Here is a 22,479-nt window from a genome sequence, read left to right on the forward strand (position 1 = left end):
GATAAACTCCTGGGAGGAGGATGGGTTGTTCTGAATCTGAGGATTGAGTGAGCAAGAATGATTAAGAAAACAGAGAAGATAAGTAATATTGTTAATGAATAAGGGGACATATTACATAACAAGGCAAAGATTAGTAAGAGAATATTATCAACATTATGCCAATAAATTACAAATTTTAGAAAAATTGAAGAAATTCATCAAAAATATAAACTTACAAAAACTGTCTCAAGAAGAAATAGAAAGAACAGTCAAATAACTAGTTTTTTTAAATGAAGCAATATGTATTTATAAAACATATATATAAGGGATTCATATCTAGAATATATAAAGAACTCCTCCAACTCAACAAAAACAGAACCCAGTTCAAAAATGAGTAAAGGTTTTGAATAGACATGTCTCCAAAGAAGATATACAAATGGCCAATAAGCACATGAAAAGATGCTCAACCATCACTAGCCATTAGGGACATGCAAATCAAAACACAATAAGATACCATTTCATATGCATTAGGATACCTATTACCAAAAAAAGAGAAAATAACAAGTATTGGCACAGTGTGGAGAAACTGGAACTCTTGTGCATTGCTGGTGAGAATGTGAAATGGAAGAGCTGCTAGGGAAAACAGTTTGGTGGTTCCACAAAAAGTTAAAAACAGAACTGCCATATGATCCAGCAATTTCACTTCTAGGTATATACCCAAAATAATTGAAAGCAGGGCTTCCCTGGTGGTGCAGTGGTTGAGAATCCGCCTGCCAATGCAGGGGACACGGGTTCGAGCCCTGGTCTGGGAAGATCCCACATGCCGCAGAGAAACTGGGCCCGTGAGCCACAATTACTGAGCCTGCGCGTCTGGAGCCTGTGCTCCACAACAAGAGAGGCCGTGATAGTGAGAGGCCCGTGCACTGCGATGAGGAGTGGCCCCCGCTCGCCGCAACTGGAGAAAGCCCTGGCACAGAAGCGAAGACCCAATACAGCCAAAAATAAATAAATTAATTAATTAATAAAAATAATAATAATAATAATTGAAAGCAGAGACTCAAAGAGATCATTAAACAGCAATGTTCATAGCAGCATTATTCGCAATAGTTGGAAGGTGGTAACAATCCAAATGTCTATCAAAAGAAGAATGGATAAACAAAATGTGGTATATCCATACAATGGAATATTACTCAGCCATAACGAAATGAAATTCTGATACATGCTACATCTTTCAGGTATATTTACTGGATACATTTTCAAAGCTCATTCCAAAAGCTTCTGTTCTTCTGTTGTCAAGAGGTGAAATCTGCACATGGATTTTCAAATTGTTCTGAGGTGTTATATTGACAGTTTGAGGCTCTACTCCACACAGTACGTCATCTTTTTGATAAGGGCCAAGTTTTGGGAGATGGTTCTTTGCCAATAAAATCTTTGGCAGTTCTTTTGACTTCCAGAAGTAGAATGTGTGTTCATGTACTTGGCAATAACTTCCCATCTTGAATTTGCCCCAGCAAGAAAGAGGTTCACAGTTTTAATTAGCAATTGCAGATCAATTCTCTTCTGACCAATTTTTACTGCCATTTCCACCTTCAACAGTTGATGTCTCTGCATTCTTAGATACTTGGCACATACAAGCCTCAATTTCCTCTTTCTCTTTTCTAATTTGCTCATTAATTTCTTCTGTTTTGGCAGAGCAGCAATTCCTATTTCTTTTGTAGGTGGTGTGAATGTTTCACTTAAGTACAGTAAGCTTGCAAGTTCAAGCCTATCGCAAAGTTTTTCTACTTCTTCCATCATTTTAACCAGCTTTATCTCATCATCAGGAAAGTAATTCCAGGTCTTCCATGAACTTTGAAGTTTTTGCTACCTTTCTCTTTTCTTATATAATTGACATATAACATTATATTAGTTTCAGGTGTACAACATAATGATTTGATATTGCCTTTCCCTCTTAATGGCTTTTTTTCCTGGTTATCCTTTTTCTTCTTTGCCAAGTAATGTCTTTTGTCTAACTTCCTCTTTCTCCTTAGCTATCCAAGCAGCTCCTAATTCACCTCATCTCTGTTTTTCTTTAGTTTCTTTCTTCTTCAATTTTCCTTCTGCTTTTGCTTTTTTCTCTGCTTCTTTCTTGGCTTTTTCTTTTTCTTTGAATTTTTAAAATTCTTGCATCACAGTTATATGCAATATCAACTAACATTCAGTTCATTTCTTCTTTTTTCTTTGTGCCTGTGTTGCTCTGTTCTGCTTTTCAACCTCTCTCCTTTCATCATGACATTCTGCTTTTTTTCCTTCATTTAAATAAGAAAATTCTCTCCAATAATAAAAATTATGCCAGCAGGAATAAAATGCTTCTGCATCATCAAATGATGAATTCATATCACCAAGTTTAGGAACTTTTTCTTTTTTACCACCTGTAACGCATTTCAAACACTTGGGAAAACACTTAGAAGAAATTGTCCTTTGCTTCACTTTTCAAAGGAACTGAGTTATCAAAAGCAAGATCTACACTGTTAATTTCTCCTCTTTTCACTGACTCAGACATTTCATAAGTTTTAGTTATGCAAGTGAAGTTGTCATTATCTCCTTCTTTAACTGATTCACCAGTTGCTTTTGGTATTGTTTAGAACCACTGCTTTATGTGCTGCTTTGGTCTCTCTCTGCATAACTTTGTATTTTACATGAACAAATCCAAGAACTGCATAATGATTCTGGTTCTTCCAGTCATTGAGATCAAGTGTTTTCAGGAAGAGAAACTATCCTAACTGCAATTCCTCATCTTTGTTTCCTCTGACAACTCTTTCTTATCCTCCAGTTCCAGAGGTCAGCGAGTGGAGATGAGAGTGCTCAGGGCCAACCCTGTGAGCACAGCAGTTCACGTCCTAGGTGGAGGGCACTGAGCATCCTTTCTTGCTCTACCTCAACAGTCCCAGCCTCCCACCTAGGCTCTACAAAGCCCAGGAACCAGCACATGAAGAAAGCCAATAACCACTTCCAGATGGAGACTTGCTGGTATGGCCATTTCTTTCAGACTTTCAAAATAACAGATCGCTTTGATTTTCTACAAACTCTTCTAGAGGCCAGAAAAGAGGGGAGTACTTCCTTCCCCTCCTCCAGTCGTACTCATTCTGAGACCTTAGTGCCAGAAACACTGACAAGGACACTATGCGAAAGGAAAAATTACAGGCTATCTCTCTCATGAATATAGTTGCAAAAAACCCTAAAGAAAATTGTAGCAAAGTGAATTTAAGAATGTTTTTAAAAAGATAATTACACCATGACTAAGTTGAGTTTATCCTAGGGATATTAGAATAGTTTCATTTTAGAAAACCTAAAAATGTCATCTATAACATTAATAGATTGAGGAGAAAAATCTTGTAAGCTCCTCAAAAAATATGTGCTGAAAAATTTTTTCAAAACCCATTCATAACTTTTAATAATATCTCCTAGTACTAAAACTAGGAATAAAACTTCCTTGAATCTAATCAATGATGTATTAAAGCATCAAACTAAATGGGGAAATGTTAGAAGCATTTTCTTCCAAAAGAAGATCAGAATCAGATGCCAACTATCACCAGGTCTATTTAAGGATACATGGCAATACTAACAAATGCAAAAAGGCAAGAAAATGAAATTAACAGGGGCTGGAGTAAAAGATGGGGGCCAGAGCATATGAAATGGCACATGAGAGGTGTCTGATACAGGCAGCCATGGACAAGATGAGGATTAAATTATGCCCTAACAGGAGCACTAAGCATAAAGGGAAGTAGATAATTTTAATGAAGTTCTTTTTATATGCTCATGCTACTCTGTACAATGTTTTTTCAAAGTTAACATGCTTTGTCAATGAAAAAAGTAAGCAAAATTGGGCCAGATGGTAAAAGCTTTACTTTATGAAAATAAAAATACTTATACAAACCTGAATTTTCTTTAGTACGACTGGTATTTCCTGATCCCATACATGGTTAGTTCCCCCATCAGTAATATATGCTTTACATGCTGTCACCATTTGATTTGTTACCTAAAATAAATATAAGTCCAAAATAACTATAGGTAGAGAAAGAAATAAAATTTAAGTTTTTTAAATCACAAGCATAAAAATATGATAAATAGAAACCTTATGGAATGAATTAATTACAGAATATAAAAAACAAAGAAATATACATTCCAGGTAAAACAAAGAAAACCCAAAGTCACATTTACCTACTGTATTTAAGTCTACGTCACTGAGGCCATCAATTTCAAAGTCAACTATATTTTCTCTTTGTCTAGTTCTCCTCTAATTAGGTCTTGATCCAGTCCAACTGTGATTCTTCTCCATCCTTCAACATGCAAACTAAATATTAAGTTAACCACCTCTCACATCCCCCAAAATAAAGAAGGAAAAAAAAAAAAAGCAAGACAGCCATTTAAATGGTCTGGAAGTTAAACCAAGATGGCAGGCTGACACACAGAAATTTTGGAGAATTCCTAAAATATGGAAAGCACACAGTACCAAATCTACAGAGAAAAAAAAAAGACTAGAGAAAGCCAGAACCCGGTTCTGGAGAAGGTTACTTGAAGGTAGAACAGTTATGGAAATTTTTCAAGATGGGAGACAATGTGAGGTAACCTTCAGTTGTAACCCTGAACACCAAATTTAGAGTAACTTGTACAGCAGGCAACAGTGACATATGCTGAAAGGAAAAAGGTATGAGTGTGGACCACAGTCTTCGAGAAGTGTGGCCTAGGTAGCTACTGCACCCCCAGGAGGACATATCAGAGAAAAAACTATCCCACTCCCCTCCCAACAGTAAGTTATGCTCCTTACTCACAAGAGGCAGACAAAATAAACAGAACAGGGAGGCAAATCAGGAGTCTCAAACACAAAGATGGGCAGACAACCAAGAATCACCAAGCAATTGAAGAAAACAAACATGGTAACAGAAGCATTAAATTCAACAAAGAGAGAAAATACAGAAAAGATATATGTAAAATCTTTTAAAATATCTTTTATTAACTAAGTTTATAAGAAAGATATGAGAGGATTTTTACATCATGAAAGAAAACAACTAAAGAACTCGGAAATTAAAATTTTTTTTGATGCACCGACCAGCAATTGAGACATAAATGAACAGTCAATGAGTGAGCTGAAAGGTCAAAGGACAAAGATGGACCAAAAAAAAAAAAAAAAGTTAAGGAACATGGATTTTAGATTCAAGGGGAGAGAATAAATTGAATAGGTGGATAAGAAATAATCAGAGGTAAACAGAAAAACTTCCCAGGAATGAAGAGAGAGGAAAGTCTTGGGAATGAAACAACCCAGCAAGTATAGAACAAGATAAATGTGAAAAGAACCACATCACTTTGAAATTTTAGTAGTTCAAGAATGAAGAAAAAATCCTAAAAGCTTCCTGGGAGAATAAAATAGGTTTCCCACAAAGGAAAAACAATCAGATTAGCAACAAATTTCTTATCAACAATTGTATATAGTATACAACAGTATGTTCACAGTTCCAGGAAAAAATTAAATTGAACTTAAGAATCTCACACTAACGTTTGAGTGCTAAGACAAAATGAAGTGATTTTCAGACATGCAGGAATTCAGCGGGTTCACCACAGAACTACTGAAGAATTTTTTTCAGCAAAAGAAATAATAAATCCAAGGCAGAGGAAGATGTGGAAATCAGAAAACAGAGTTGATCAAAAAAGCTAGCAATACTTAGATTTTAGTCTGATCACTTGTTGATTCATAACATTGAAAACACAGTAACAATAATACTGAACTAGAAATCTCAATGTGGAACATGTAGCAAGGAGGAAGACAAGTGACAGGGAAGAATCCTAAGGTTCTTGCCTTGCTTGGGCATAGACAATGATTAAATCTATTCTTTGACCTAAAAGAAAGTTGAAATGTGACTGTTATGTTCTGCTTGAATCATTTATAAGTAAATTCTACTCCTGTGTTTCTTGGATGATTTTTCCAATTATTTAAAATAATTAATCATATGGCACTAAATGGGAAGATTTTACATAAACCACCATGTGGGTGGGAGTAGCTAAAGAAGCATTATTTTTCCCTTGATCATTATGTAGCGTCCTTCTTTGTTTCTTGTAACAGTCTAGGCACAATTCTTCGCTCTTATGCAAAACTATTTGGAACAAATAAATTAGAAAATCATCAGTTACTTTTAAACAAAAACCTGGGGGTTTACCTCTGACAAACAAAAGGCCCCCCTTCAATTAAGTACAACTGACTCCAGGCATGCCTTTCTTTTCTTTTCCACGAAGTATGAAAATCCAGAACTCTGAGAGGCACCCAAAGTTCCCAATTCCCTTCCCTGGCTCAGACGGAAAGCATTGTTAACTTTTTCACAGGGTTACAATGTGATTTCTTCCCTTGGAAACTTACCTTGATAAACAGTGAGGTCATTCTCTCCGAAGTATTATAATACCTTGACACACTGTGAATCATTTTGATGGCATTTATCAAATTTTGTATTCCATGTGCCATGGAAACCTAAAATTGAAATATATTAAGCATACATTTATATTTTTAATAATCCATATCCTATAATATTCAAAACTCTAAACATACATAAAACAGTGTAACATTTTAATCTTAAAAGTCAAATTTTACTAAAAGCAATGTGGTATCCTTGACTGGATACTGAAACAGAGAAAGGACATGAGTTTTGACAAATGTACCAAGGTAATGCAAGATGTTAACAAGAGAAATTAGATGAAAAGAATTCTGTACTATCACTGCAACTTTTCTGTACATGTAAACTTAAAATTTTATTTAAAGATAAAATTTTGGAGGTGAAAGTGATTTTAAGTATTAATAGCTTAACTTGCTCTTTTTAAGGATGAAGAAACTGATATCTTAAAGGGTAAAGTGACTAATGTATGGCCAGAAAGCTAATTAGAAACAGAGATCAGACTAGAACTCACTTCCTCATTATTCAACTCAATTCACCTTTCAGCAAACCTACTAAGTACCACGAAGTTCTGAGACTATTGGGAGAATTCCAAATATAAGGAAACTATCCTGGAGGAGGTCAAGGCAGGGTGGAAACGACACACACAAAGAAGTGAAACAAGTAGAACAGCCTAGAGCCATCAAGTAGAACAGCATAGAGCAAGCAGAGCAAGTGCATCTGAGATATCAAACTATTGCTAATGTATATTGAATGATTACTATGCGCCAGGCACAAGGTAAGAGCTTCACATATTATCTTAATTTATGTTGACAATGACCATTTTTTAAAATATTTACTTATTTATTTGGTTGCACTGGGTCTTAGTTGCAGCATGTGAACTCTTAGTTGCAGCATGCATGTGGGATCTAGTTCCCTGACCAGGAATCGAACCCCAGCCCCCTGCATTGGGAGCGTGGAGTCTTATCCACTGCACTACCAGGGAAGTCCCAACAATGACCATTTAAGGTAGGTTTGATTTCATCAGATCTAAAACATCACTGATTCTACTGAGGAAGGGAAAAAAATGCTCAAGATGGGGAGTCTAACTCCTACAAAAAACTAAGCCACCAAACTATGCATGAAATTAACAAGCCATGGAGAAAAAGACAGGAACAAAGCCTACCTGTCCCAATCCTGCTCCTTGGGGAGGGATAGAAAATAAAATATCCTGAGAATCTGTTCCACAAGCTGGTGCTCACTCACTGTAGTCTGAATTCACACCCATGGTACCAAAAACAAAACAAACATTAGTTCTTTCCTTCCCCCACAAGGAAAGAACTAATAATCTCAGATGGTGTCAAGTCACGTTCACAATGATTCATAAAATCTGACTGACTGTAAGTTGTGCTCTGAATACAGAGATGTTAAAATGTGAAAAAAAATGAGTCTTAGAATCTATAAAATAAAGTGTTAAGATTATTCCCATTTTGCAAATGAGAAAATACAGATGTAGAGAAGTTAAGTACCCTGTCCAAGGTCCTAGAGCTGTAGCATAACCACAGCTATGTGCCTGAGATTTTGAGATCCTGCTTTTAACCTTGATGTAAATCATAAATCACTATGGAAGAACAACAGAAGGTCAATGGCATTCCCACCCTCAAGGAGCTAGCCTTTTAATTGCTAGGACAATTTAAAATATATAAAAAGATTTTTTAATAGTGGTGGAATAAATAAGCCAGGAAGAACAACTACTGATGAGTGTACTATATGTCCTAGGTATGAGGTGTAACCATGACATAATGAAATCAATTTTATGTGGCTTATGGAAATTAGTATCGTCACTTTGTAGTTAACCCTGTATGTCAGAATTCATATTGTATGTGTTATCTGTAGACCAAAAAGATTCTAATAAAAATATGTCTAGAAGGAGTCCCTTCCACCCTCAATAAGGCAACTCTACAAAGAATGAAAAAGGCTTGGGGACAGTATCAAATGGGCCCACCGGGGAAATGCCCTTCATCTGAATTTTAAACATCATTATTTATAATAGTAGCTCCTTGAGTGCACAGTTCTTATCTATACATAGTGTTTGGACATTTTATGCATAAAATATATTAGTTGATATGCCTACAGCACAATACCAAGATGATAAAATGAAACATGAAACAAAATTCATAAAATTTTATCAACAAGAAATGGAAGCATGAGTCCTCTACACTTTTCCTGCTCAACTGACAGTTACAAACTAAACAGCAACTTCTGGTTTATTTTAAGGAGAATAAAGAAAATGAGAAAAAAAGAATTTTTGAAACTACAGAAATAGTTGGTATATGAGGGGGAAGAAATTATAAGACTTAATACTAACAGTACTTCTCTAATTTCAAAAGATAATGTTAGAAACACTCCTACATCAGAGAATGTAAAAAGCTCAGTGATAACAATAATAATAAAGTACATGCATCGCTAGAGGAATTGAACAAAGTTTTTTAAATTACTAGGATGAAAAGAACTAAAACAAAAACTAAAAGATTTGAAAATTATATGAATTTAAATAAGTCTTTTGAATCAAGAAGTTGAAATCAGTATACCTTAAAATTTATAGCTCTTGGTAACAGCAAAAAGCATTATATCTTTCTTCCAAGTTTACTTTTTATAGTGAAAAGCTTTAAATATATTTAAAAGTACAGAGATGTTATAATATTCATATACATTCTCTTTTTTGCATGTTTATTTATACAATTTTTAAAGGATATGTATTCTTTATTATGTTGAGGTACATTCCTTCTATACTCAATTTATTGAGAGCTTTTATCATGAAAGGATGTTGTATTTTGTCAAATGCTTTTTCTGCATCTATTGAAATAATCATATGATTTTTATCTTTCATTCTATTAATGTGGTGTATCACATTTATCCATTTGCATATGTTGAACCATCTTTGCATCCCAGGAATAAATCCCCCTTGATCTTAGTGTGTGATCCTTTTAATGTGCCGTGGAATTTGGTCTGCCACTGTTTTGTTGAGAATTTCTGCGGCTATATTCATCAGGAATATTGACCTGTAATTTTATTTTCTTGAGGTGTTTTTATCTGGCTTTGGTATCAGCGTAATGCTAGTTGGGCACTTTCTCTTGCTCACTCTTGGGTCACTCACTCTAGGGGAAGCGAGTTGTCCTGTGCAAAGGTCCATGTGGTGTGCAATAGAAGTGGACCCTCCCCAGTCAGCCTCCCCTTCAGAAGAGACCACATCCCAAGACAGCAGCTTGACTGCAGCCTCATGAGAGACCCTGAAGCAGAGGTACTCAGCTACGCCGTCCCTGAATTCCTGACCTACAAAAACTGTGATATAATAAATGCTTATTGTTTTAAGACACTCGGTTCTGGGGTAATTTGTTATGAAGCAATGAATAACTAATATATTTGTCTTGCTCAATTCACAAATGAGGTCATAGTTATGATAATGCTATATATTTAAATGTAGGTTAAAATAATAAACATAGTTTATAATTCATTACGATATATAATAGGAAAAGATATCTTTTAAATAACTTTTCTGCAATATGTTTTTCCCAATACACACATAATAAATTGATTTTATGCGCTAATTTTTATTTTATTTTTTTAACATCTTTATTGGAGTATAATTGCTTTACAATGGTGTGTTAGTTTCTGCTTTATAACAAAGTGTATGCGTTAATCTTTTAAACTACACTTTAAAAAGAATACTTACTAGGTCATAGTTATAGAGAGGCTGACATACTTTTTCTAGAGTGTACAAATATCTGACATTATCTTTTGACTCATTTGCTGTATCTGTGATTCTTGCATCCAAATCACGCCAATTCTAAGAAAAGAAAGTATAAGAGTCCTATGAAACATCCAAATATATCACTGTGCTAAGGTTTCATCATGAAATTCAAGCTGTCTTCCCTAATCATACATATACTAAAAGAGTAGATACTTAAATGTGATTGATATATCTTTTTCTTAGATTATTTAAGACTTAAAGTTATTATAAAAACCTTAAGTGACATACTAAAACTGAAGACTCATTCTGTTTGTAATTAACATTCTGTCTGTTGGCTTAAACCAGACCTGCTTCTACCTGGAGTGACTTTTCTAGGTTAGAAAAGTGACATTACATTATTCTGGGTCTTCAGGAAAGAAAATATTCCCATCAGCAAAGTGTACTTTTCATATCCAGCAATAATGTGCAGAGATGCTCAGGGACCATGGCGGTTTGCCTCATCCACCATATATAACAATTGATTAATAGCCATAGTAATAAAGGACTACTAGAATCAGAACAAAACAATATCTGAAACTTTCTGAATGAGGGAAAGATATAAACAAACAATTCACAGGAGAATAAATGCAAATAGCAAATAAACTTTAAAAGATGCTCAACTTCATTATTAATAAGGAAAAGGCAAAATACAACAAGCCATTTTCCACATGTTGGACAGGCAAACAAAAATTTTTAACTGATAATAAGTATTAACAAAGTTGTGGAGTATACACCCTAGGGAAATACTTGCTTGTAGGCACGCAGAGGCTTTAACTGTAGTAATGTTTGTGAACACATAGAAAAGGAACAATTTTCCTCAAAAAGTTAAACACAGAGTTACCATTTGAGCCAGAAATTCCACTCCCAGGTATATACAAGAAAAATGACAACATATGTCCACACAAGAACTTGTACAAGAATGTTCACAGCAGCATTATTCATAATAGCCAAAAAGTAGAGATAATGCAAATATCCATAAACTGATAAACAAAATGTGGTGTTATCTATAAAATGGAATATTATTCAGCTGCGAAAAGGAATAATTACTGATACATACTACAACATGGATAAACCTTGAAAACATTATGCCAAGTGAAAGAAATCAGTAACAAAAGACCACATATTATATGATTCCATTTATATGAAATGTCCAAAACAAGCAACTCTATAGAGATAAAAAGTGGATTGGTGGTTACTTAGGGCTAGAATGAGGGGAAGGAGACAGATGGAGATGCGAGGTGATAGCTAAAGAGTACAGGGTTTCTTTTTGAGGTGATAAAATGTTCTAAAATTGATTGTGGTGATGGTTGCACAACTCTGTGAATGTACTAAAAACCACTGAATTTTGCTCCTTAAATGGCAGAAATGAGTAATATGTGAATTATATCTCAAGATTGTTGAAAAAAAGAAAGGAAACAATTTGTCTAAAAACAAGAAAATGATTAAATAAAACCTGATGCATTAACATTATGGAAAACGAAAGAGCCTGATCTGATAGGTATAACTCTCCAAGATATGCTGTTGGGGGGACCAGGGAGTTAAAGAAAAATAGAGTATGATGCCATGTAATTTTAAAAATTTAGAAACACAAAACAAATATATATATATATATATATATATATATATATATATATATATATATATTTTTTTTTTTTTTTTTTTTTTTAAGGAAGAAACAGAAAAGGACCTGGAGAGAATCAAGCTCAACTGTTAATAAATATGACCTCTAGGAAAGGAGATGGAATAGTGGGGATGAGATGTAAGATAGAGGACATTTTTGCTTTTGACTTTCTATATAGTTCTCTAATTCAATAAGCCTCTATTGATTTACAATTTCAAAAACAATTTAAAAATAAATAGCAATCACCCTATAGTAGTACTGTCAAAATTGGTGTGTGAAATATTGAGAAATAAATTTTCATTTCTATACTCCCTTTTCCTCTTCTGGAAGTAACGATGGTACATGAGAAAGCCTTACTCAAAGTTTTAACACTTCTAAATACATGATGCGAAGTATATGATGCAAAGAAGCAGTTCAAGAAGGGTAATTTTCCAGTTCGTTGTTCTGAAGTAAACTTTAAAATACAAGGTCTTTTACCTTTAAGAGTTTGGAGTGTGCAACATTAAGCACATTTATAACAGCTTTACAACTTGGCCCTTTAATCTGTTCAATGATATAATTGAATTTGGCTGACATGCGTTTCCAGTGTTCCAATTCAGTGAGAGGACCTGAGTCATCAGCTTCTTTTCTCATCTGCTCACTCTCAATAAGTACCTGCAATCAGAAAAGTTCACAGAGTATAGAAACGTTACTTTCTTCTTTTAGAACCTCATTATTTGCACCTTTTCAAAGAAAGTTAAAAGTACAAATAACATTCAACACTGAATAGTATTAAGAACTCTCAGCAAACTAAGACTAGAAGAGAATTTCTTTACCATGATAATTATACCTGCCAAAAGTCTGCAGCAAACATCATACTTTTTTTTATAGGTATATTATAATTTTTTAAACATCTTTATGGGAGTATAAATGCTTTACAATGGTGTGTTAGTTTCTGCTGTATAACAAAGTGAATCAGCTATACATATACATATATCCCCATATCTCCTCCCTCTTGTGTCTCCCTCCCACCCTCCCTATCCCACCCCTCTAGGTGGTCACAAAGCACCGAGCTGATCTCCCTGTGCTATGTGGCTGCTTCCCACTAGCTATTTTACATTTGGTAGTGTATATATACATGCCACTCTCTCACTTCGTCCCAGCTTACCCTGCCCCCTCCCCATGTCCTCAAGTCCATTCTCTATGTCGGCGTCTTTATTCCTGTCCTGACCTTAGGTTCTTCAGAACCTTTTTTCTTTTTTAGATTCCACATATATGTGTTAGCATACGGTATTTGTTTTTCTCTTTCTGACTTACTTCACTCTGTATGACAGACTCTAGGTCCATCCACCTCACTACAAATAACTCAGTTTCGTTTCTTTTTATGGCTGGGTAATATTCCATTGTATATATGTATCACATCTTCTTTATCCATTCATCTGTCGATGGACACTTAGGTTGCTTCCATGTCCTGGCTATTGTAAACAGAGCTACAATGAACATTGTGGTACATGACTCTTTTTGAATTATGGTTTTCTCAGGGTATATGCCCAGTAGTGGGATTGCTGGGTCGTACGGTAGTTCTATTTTTAGTTTTTTTAAGGAACCTCCATACTGTTCTCCATAGTGGCTGTATCAGTTTACATTCCCACCAACAGTGCAAGAGGGTTCCCTTTTCTCCACACCCTCTCCAGCATTTATTGTTTGTAGATTTTTTGATGATGGCCATTCTGACTGGTGTGAGGTGATACCTCATTGTAGTTTTGATTTGCATTTCTCTAATGATTAGTGATGTTGAGCATCCTTTCATGTGTTTGTTGGCAATCTGTATATCTTCTTGCGAGAAATGTCTATTTAGGTCTTCTGCCCATTTTTGGATTGGGTTGTTTGTTTTTTTGATATTGAGCTGCATGAGCTGTTTGTAAATTTTGGAGATTAATCCTTTGTCAGTTGCTTCATTTGCAAATATTTTCTCCTATTCTGAGGATTGTCTTTTCATCTTGTTTATGGTTTCCTTTGCTGTGCAAAAGCTTTTAAGTTTCATTAGGTCCCATTTGCTTATTTTTGTTTTTATTTCCATTTCTCTAGGAGATGGGTCAAAAAGGATTTTGCTGTGATTTAAAACATCATACTTAAAAATGAAATTTTAGAAAATACCACTTTAAAACCAAAGACAATACAATTTTGCCACTATCACCACCCACTTCTATTCAACCTGGTCATGGAGATCATAGAACAAGATAAGGAAAGTAAACAAAAGGTATAAGAATTGGAAATAAAAAAACAATGGCATTATCACGGAGGGAATGTTTGGCCACATTTTAAAAACTCAAGAATATCTAACAACAAACTTTTACAATTAATAAAAGTGAATAATTCAGTAAGGTTTTGGGCTGTATATATAAATATCAGTAGCATTTCTTTACAAGCCATCTAGCAATCTGAAAATGTAATTTCTAAAATGATAGTATTTGCTATAACAAATAATAACAATTAAGATATCTAGAGATTAACAAAAAATGTGCAAGACCTTTTTGGAGAAAATTAGAAAACTTACTTTCAGCACACAAAAGAAGACCTAAATCAGTGGAGAAATATACCACGTTCATGGATGGAAAAATTCAACAATATAAAGATGGAAATTTTCTCTAAATTAATGAAATGAAATTTATTTCATTCAATGAAATTTCCAATCAAAATCTCAACAAGGTTTTCTTTTCATGATACTTGACAAACTAGTCTTAAAATTAAATTGGAAGAACAATCAACCAGAAATAATCAATGCAATTTTGAAGAAAAATAATGAAAGGGACTTGCCATACCAAACGTTAATTTAGTAAAAAGCAACATAAATTAAAGCAGTATGGTATGAGTGCAAAAAACAAATAAGTAGACAGGTGGGATAGATAAAGGGGTCTAGAAACTTGATAGATATTACAAATTTGCTGGTAAAGAATTGACTACTAAATACACTTCTGAGACAATTGGCTAACCATATCGAAAAAGACAAAATTAGATTCCTACCTCACATTATACACACACAAAAATAACTCCAGATAGATTAAAAACCTAAATGTTAAGAACAAAATGGTAAAACATTTAAAGAAAATATAGGAGATGGGGGTAAAACTATAAAGAAAAGCATGGAACTGAACATCATAATTGCCAAGAAAATGGTTACCACTAGGGAGAAGAAAAGGGAGTTAAAATTGGGAAGAAAAATGCATGGAGATTGCAAGGTGCTGGTAATGCTCTATTTCTTGTGCAAAAGTTACACAGGTGTTAATTTTACAATAATTTGTTTATTTTATTTTTATTCATTTGTTGTTCATTTCTGTATATTTCAGTATTTAAAATAAATAAATAATTTAGGAGAATATCTTCACAACACTGGAGGAGAAAGTGTTTCCAAAATACAAAAAGCACAAAGCTTCTAGTCACTGGAGGTAGTTGAATTGAGGCTGGATTACCATTTTTAACTAATATATTTACAGTAAAATGTAAAACTTCCACATGACTAAAGACACCCATACCAAATGAAAATGCAGGACAGAATGGGGACCAACAGAAGATTAACAGCCAGAAAATATTATTCAAACTCCAACAATTCAGTTAAGATATCATCAAGCAATCTGAAAGAAAACTAGGTAAAGGATATGAACAGGCAATTCAACAAGGAGGAAATCTAAATAGCCATTAAACGTGCACAGCCTCAACAGTGTTCAGGGTAATGCAAAATAAATCAAGATACCATTTCACATCCAACATACTGGCATCCATTAAAAATCCAACAGTCCCAAGTGGAACGAAAGATATGAAGACATGGGAACTCCCATTTACTTCTGTAAAAAAATATAAGTTAATATAACCACTATTTGGAGGGCTTTGTAGTACCCAATAAAAAATCCATACTACTTCTCTCGGCCATTCCCTGGGAAACTCTTGAACATGTGCAAACGAGACCGGAATAAAGATATTCATTGAAGATGTATTATTATTGTTTGTAACAGGAAAAAAAGTAGAAACAACTGCTTTCTGAGGGAATAGGTGAGTTCTCTACCTCCTTAAACAGAGGATACTAGACATAATTTGAATGTCTCCTAAATGTCTGGAAATCAACAGAATAAACGGATTCTTTCATAGAGGAATACCAGACAATAGTTAAGTGAATGAATTAAATTTACTTGTACCAACATGGATGAAAGAGAATGTTAAATAAGAAAAAAAAAAACTGTAAAAGGATACCATTTATGTAAAGATTTTAAACACAAATATATATTCTGTATTTTCATATATATAATTTATTTATATATAATATAAAGCTTATAAATATGCAAATGCAATAAAAGTATAAAACTTTCAGGGGAATGGAGGAGACAATAACATCAGAATGGTGGTAATATACAGGGAGGGAGAGGAAAGGGTTGGAGGATTTATTGAAAATAAGAGATCTGAAGCAAAAATAGCAAATGGTTAGTATCTTTTTAACCTCAGTGGTACTTACAGGGGTGTTTCTTATTTTCTGTACCTTTTTTATGCTTATAACTTTTCATAACTACAATCGTGATGGAATTAAGAATACAAACGAGGCAAAATACACAGTTGATTTTTCAAACCTATGAAGCTTCTCTCTTTAATCCATGAAATGCTTTTAATTTTAACCATGGTTTATGGAACTCTTTCCTAATCTTATTATAAGTTTCTCCACCTCCTTAAATAGAGGATACTAGACATAATTTAAACTTTTCTTAGTGGCTGAAAGTCTATATAATTTGAATCACTGAATTAAAGAATGAAAATGGACCTTAAAATTAACTAAATCAAGCAATACTTTTGATGTTTAATTCCTGCTATAACATTATTCATAGATGATAATCCAACCTCAAATAGGATACTTTCAGGGATACAAAACATTCCATTTTTTGGGGGGGGGGAATTCTGTGAGAAAGTGATCCTAATAAAATCTCCCTCCTTATAACCATCACACTCTGCTCTTAATTCTGCCTGTTAGGGCCATTACAGTACAAGTTTAAGTCCACATGAAATACCATCAAATATTTGAAGACATCACGTCACTCCTAGGTCCCCTTCTTTTCCCAGGTCAAACATGTCCATGTACTTCCTTTGAATGACATTGTTCATATCCTTGGCCAAGTTTTCTCTGAAATGCCCGTTTCTTAATGATTTATAGACGTTCTTTACATATTATGGATACTAACTCTGTTATATATGCTGATAATATTTTCTCCCAGAAGGTCAATTATCTTCTAATGTTGCTTACAGTGATTTCTGCCATATGGATCTTACTTTAATTTTTTTATATAGTCACATATGTCAGGTTTTTCTTTCATGGCTTCTGGGTTTTGTATCTTAATAAGATATTAATATAGTTCTACATTATGTTCTGATTCAAGTATATTTTTTGTTCTATTTTTCACATTATTTTTTTAAGGCTGGATTTGTTCACTCAACATGTTTTTGAGATTCATCCATGTTGTTGCATGTATCTCTTTTTTTAGTTTTAGCTTTCATATTTATGTCTATGATCCATCTTGAATTAATTTTTGTGTATGACAAGAGGTCAAGGTTTATTTTAGATGTAATTTTTTTAAAGAAGTCTCCCATTTCTTGCACTGATTCTGCTTAACTGGAGACCATTTGCTACAGTTGCCCAACATGATTTTCCTTTTTTTTTTTTTTTTTAGCTGCGCGGCTTACAGGATTGCGGGATCTTAGTTCCTAGTTCCCCAACCAAGGATTGAACCCGTGCCCTCAGGAGTGAAAGCGCAGAGTCCTAATCACTGGACCACCAGGGAATTCCCCCCAACTTTTCTTTTTTTTTTTTTTTTTAATTTATTTATTTATGGCTGTGTTGGGTCTTCATTTCTGTGTGAGGGCTTTCTCTAGTTGTGGCATGTGGGGGCCACTCTTCATCACGGTGCGCGGGCCTCTCACTGTCATGGCCTCTCTTGTTGCGGAGCACAGGCTCCAGACGCAGAGGCTCAGTAGTTGTGGCTCACAGGCCTAGTTGCTCTGCGGCATGTGGGATCTTCCCAGACCAGGGCTCGAACCCGTGTCTCCTGCATTAGCAGGCAGATTCTCAACCACTGCGCCACCGGGGAAGCCCCCCCACCAACTTTTCTTATTTCAAGTTGCCTAATCTTCTTATGTTAAGCTATTTCTTTTGCTTGCTCATTTTTATAAAAGAAGATCTATTTTGATTGATCATGATAATTGGAGGAGATCTCCTCAGCCACTGTGTAGGACACAGCTTGAATTCCACAATGGCTTACAACTCCCTCTTCCTATGCCTACTGGCATAGTAGGCAGCTGCAGGAGTCCTTGGTGGACAATCACTTTGAGTACCTAGTGACACCTGGGAGCAAATTTTGTGGCCAGCACTCCAGGCCTTGATGGAGTTTCCAAAGTCCTCCAATTTTTCCACTCCAACTACACCTCCCTCCTTCTAACAGTTCTAAGAGAGGTAAAATCGGAAATGCTTTTCTCTAACTCTTGCTTGCTCAAGATTTTTCTCCCCTAGTCCTCATTCAACTGAAGATTTTCTTCTCCAGTTTCACTGTCCTGTGCTCATGAACTAGAGATCTGTGAGTTGGCTTCTAGAGTCCTCTTTCTGTTTAGAGCAATTACCTAATATTTGGTTGTGGGCAACATTTGTAGTGTAAGTTGGCACCTCTCAGAATGTTGACATATACCCTGTTCCTATCACTGCTTTTCTTACTGTCAGAGAAAATGTATTTGGCCAGAGAGCTGCAGACTTGCCACTGCAGTACTGATAGGAATGAGCCTAGTTTGAACCTCTCTGTCAACACAGACAATTCCATTGATCAACCAAGAGGTATTTATTAAGTGTCTAGAATTGTGGCTATAGTCTCTTCACTGTGTACTTTTCCTCTCTCTCTAATGAAGAGCATAAACAATACATAAGATATTGGAGATAAATGCTGGCTATTTCTGTTTCTTCATTATTCCATTCTTAAGCCATAATGTTATGGTTTCCTCCTTAAAGTGGGAAATATCTTAAAGTTGATATTAAGTGGTCCAAAGAGAACAATGATTTTGCACTAGAATCAAAAAGAGGCTGAATTTCATAGTAGAATCTGGAAGGCTCCTCTTCCCTTTACTTTTAGGGACAAAATGCAGTGACTAGGACACAGATAAGAACTATGACTCATATCTGGTGAAATCACTCAGGTCAGCTCACCTGTTCAATCTGTTTGTACCATACCATCAGCACGTCCTCTAGCTGACGAACAGTTTCTGAATTGCTCGCTGCGAGTGTCACTTCTTCAAAGGTATGCAGTTTGGAAAAATCAACATTGCCTATCTTCTTTAACTGAACTGTTCCCTCAATACTTATTCTAGCACCTAGAAGGGAAAAAATAATATTGACAAGAGGTGTTTAATGTCAATGTGTTAAATGCCGATGTGTGGTTTCAAGCTGTAATTACTAAAATGTTAGAGATCTAACACTTTATAGAAATATAATTCTAGTTGATCATTAGATTGTGACTATGATTTATTAATAAAATTGCATATTTTAACAATATGAAATAATATAATTTATATTTTAAAAAGAGTTCATAATAATGTATATATTTTTAAATATGGTAAAAATTTTCTCAAATAATATAGGAAGAGAATCCTCCTTCTACAATGGGAGATATAAAAGAAAATGTATCTTACGCCTTCAGAGATCCATGGAAAGAGAAGTTCTAATGATTTGATATCTTATCTCTAGGTCTCACAATTACTTTGATTAACATCTTCTTTTAAGATGGAAATGTTTTCTCTAATGCTTATTTTTAATAACATAGTTAATTTGCTCATTTGTAGTAACTGATTAAACATTAAATATTATACTTACCATCTAAAAATGAAAGGTATCTGTTGATGGTTTCAGTGAAAATGTGTTTTTCAGATTCTCCTTGCTGGGACTGGTTTAAAGCACCCCAATTATTTGTCGCAAGAATAGCTGGTAGAAATATATTTGCCAGCATATTCCTAATCCCAACTAGGAGTCCTTCTGATACATCCAGAAAAGTAAATAGCACTTCCTAAAAGGGTAGTGTTCAAATGTTATTTTACATGCTGATCCCATTAAAGAACTGAAAATCATAACCTATTTTACATTACAATAAGTATAGACAATATATCTTATAAACTATTAGGAAAACTTAAGTGGTGAATATTAAGGTTCTAAAATCAACAAACTTTTATTCTGTCTGCATTTAACCATTCACATACTTGCTCATCAAGTAAACACTTTCCCTGGTGCTTTAATTTCTGCATAGGGAAGGAGATATGGCCTGGAGTCCATACAATGTGAGGGAAAAGAAACTGAGCCTCCTACATAAAGAAAGTTCTAGGTGGACAGTTGCCCTGTCCATGAAAAGGGGACGAGAAAAACTCTGTCAGTTGAGGTAAAAAGCAATGAAACTAGCCCTCTGCCCAGAAATTTGGATGGAAAAAACATTGGTCAAAGGGTACAAACTTCCAGTTATAAGATGAATAAGTTCTGGGGATCTAACGTACAGCATGGTGACTGTAGTTAACGATACTGTATTGTATACTTAAAAGTTGCCAAAGGAGTAGATCTTAAATGTCATTACCAAAAAAGAAAAAAAAAGGTAATTATGTGAGGCAATGGAGGTGTTAGCTAATGCTATGGTGGTAATCATTGCACAATGTGTTAAATCAATTCTTTGTATACCTTAAACTTACATAATGTTATATGTCAATTATATCTCAATAAAGCTGGCAAAAATGCTTAAGCATATATTTGAAAAAAATGTAAACATACTTCATGAATGTTTTTAGTATTTATAGGGACATCATTGCGACAGCGAACAAAAACTACACACACTCCTTTTAGTTTCTCTGGGGCTGCGTTGTCTATATACAATCTCATCATTTTTGCCCCCTTGCTTGCTCCAGCAATAGTTCGACCACATTCTGAAAACAAAAGTCAAGAACTTAGCATACGATCACACGACTGATCAAATGTGATAAATTACTGTGGATCTTACACCCTTGTTCCTTGCTTTACTTTAAGAAGTTTTCAATATCATTATGGAATAAAATTTTTTGTCTACAAAAAGATGTAATTGCAAATCTTAAATTGCAGCCTCCTTGGGTGCCTTTCACTGAGTTCTGCACTTTGCTCCTTTTGGCCTGGCCTCAGGCAGGACTTTCATGCAAACCCTTCTCTTATCCCATTCTCAACCCTTTGCCTCCTTAATCCTTGCTAATCTTTCGTATCTCAGCCAAAATGCCACCTCTCAGGTAAACTCTCACTGACTCCCCCAAGAAGATCCTGTCCCCCACTAAATACACTCATAGCACCCAACTTATATTAAATCCTTCCTTGAATTAATTTCAATGAAAATGTATCATTAGAAATCTTTCTTCGATGTTTAAAATCTATTAAAAACATGAGAATTCTGTTAGATAGCTGGCTGCAATATTTTTTTTCTTTATTTTAAAAAAAATTTTTTTTGGCTGCGTCGGGTCTTAGTTGCGGCACACAGGATCTTCGTTGAGGCACGTGGGATCTTTTCTTTGCGGCGTGTGGGCTTCTCTCTAGTTGTGGTCTGAGGGTTTTCTCTCTCTAGTTGTGGCATGCGGGCTCCAGAGCACGTGGGCTCTGTAGTTTGCAGCACGCAGGCTCTCTCACTGAGGCATGTGAGCTCAGTGGTTGTGGCATGTGGGCTTAGTTGTGGGATCTTAGTTCCCCCACCAGGGATCGAACCCGCATTCCCTGCATTGGAAGGTGGGCTCTTTACCACTGGTACCACCAGGGAAGTCCCTGGTTGCAATATTAATAAGCAAAAAATCAACAGTCTTCCTGTTCACAACCATAACCAATTTGAAATATGATCTAAGAAAATTTTACATCCCTATCACAAAACCATAAACACCTTTTGTCTGCCCAGCCCTCCTTCCTTTGGGTTTGGGGAATTTCTCCCATCCTGTGATTCTGGAGGACACCAGTCTCAGAGCCCTGCAGGGGTACACATGTGAAAACTATAGTAATTAGACTCTCTGCAAGACCGTAAATCTTGAATGCAGAGACACAAAGATAAAAAGGGATCTGAGCAAGGTCAATCTACTGATGAATCCAAAGAAACTGCCCTGAAATCCATGGAAATGCTCTATTCCTATTTTTCCCAAGGCCTGATTGTTCAGTTAGTTCTAAATTTTGTGAACTACCCCAATGTTTTAATTTTTTTGCTTACCTAAGCCAGAGTCTGCATCTTGCTTGCAGCCAAAGAACCCTGAGACATGATATGCAGCAATGTAGAGCTCAAATGCTCATTCATGGAGGTTGGCAGAATTACCTTTACCCTTAATATTCTCCCTTTTTTCCTTGAAAAGTGAACCTGAATTTGTTCCATTTAGCAATCTGTACATTCTTAGGGAGACAACTGCTTTCTCAGCCTCCCTAGCCCCTTGGGTAGTCACGTGACATAAGAAGCTTGGGCTTTCCTGATAAAGGGGAGAGGTGTGACTAGTAGGTCCCTTTCCTACATGATGAAAACCTGTACATAATGTCTAGAGCTTCATCTTGCAACCATGTGGAACAAATATGAACACAAAGCAATGTGTTAAGAATGGCAGAATAGGGGACTTGCCTGGTGGCACAGTGGTTAAGAATCCATCTGCCAATGCAGGGGACACCGGTTCGATCCCTGGTC

General features: G+C 35.2%; 1 protein-coding gene and 1 pseudogene across 1 annotated transcript in view; both read right to left on the reverse strand.

Annotated features, from left to right (window-relative positions):
* Positions 1-22,479, reverse strand: part of DNAH8 (dynein axonemal heavy chain 8) — a 329,367-nt gene that overhangs the window by 291,330 nt on the left and 15,558 nt on the right. The window contains exons 5-11 of the mRNA XM_059938771.1: positions 20,586-20,737; positions 19,650-19,839; positions 18,987-19,150; positions 12,263-12,439; positions 10,108-10,221; positions 6,368-6,475; positions 3,896-3,997 (exon numbers count right to left, since the gene is read on the reverse strand). Of these exons, the coding sequence (XP_059794754.1) occupies positions 3,896-3,997; positions 6,368-6,475; positions 10,108-10,221; positions 12,263-12,439; positions 18,987-19,150; positions 19,650-19,839; positions 20,586-20,737 (1,007 nt within the window). The remainder of the gene's footprint in view (positions 1-3,895; positions 3,998-6,367; positions 6,476-10,107; positions 10,222-12,262; positions 12,440-18,986; positions 19,151-19,649; positions 19,840-20,585; positions 20,738-22,479) is intronic.
* LOC132374228 (dnaJ homolog subfamily C member 2-like) lies at positions 1,049-2,800 on the reverse strand (annotated as a pseudogene).

The sequence above is a fragment of the Balaenoptera ricei genome, chromosome 11, assembly GCF_028023285.1.
Source record: "Balaenoptera ricei isolate mBalRic1 chromosome 11, mBalRic1.hap2, whole genome shotgun sequence".
In the NCBI taxonomy this organism is placed as follows: domain Eukaryota; kingdom Metazoa; phylum Chordata; class Mammalia; order Artiodactyla; family Balaenopteridae; genus Balaenoptera; species Balaenoptera ricei.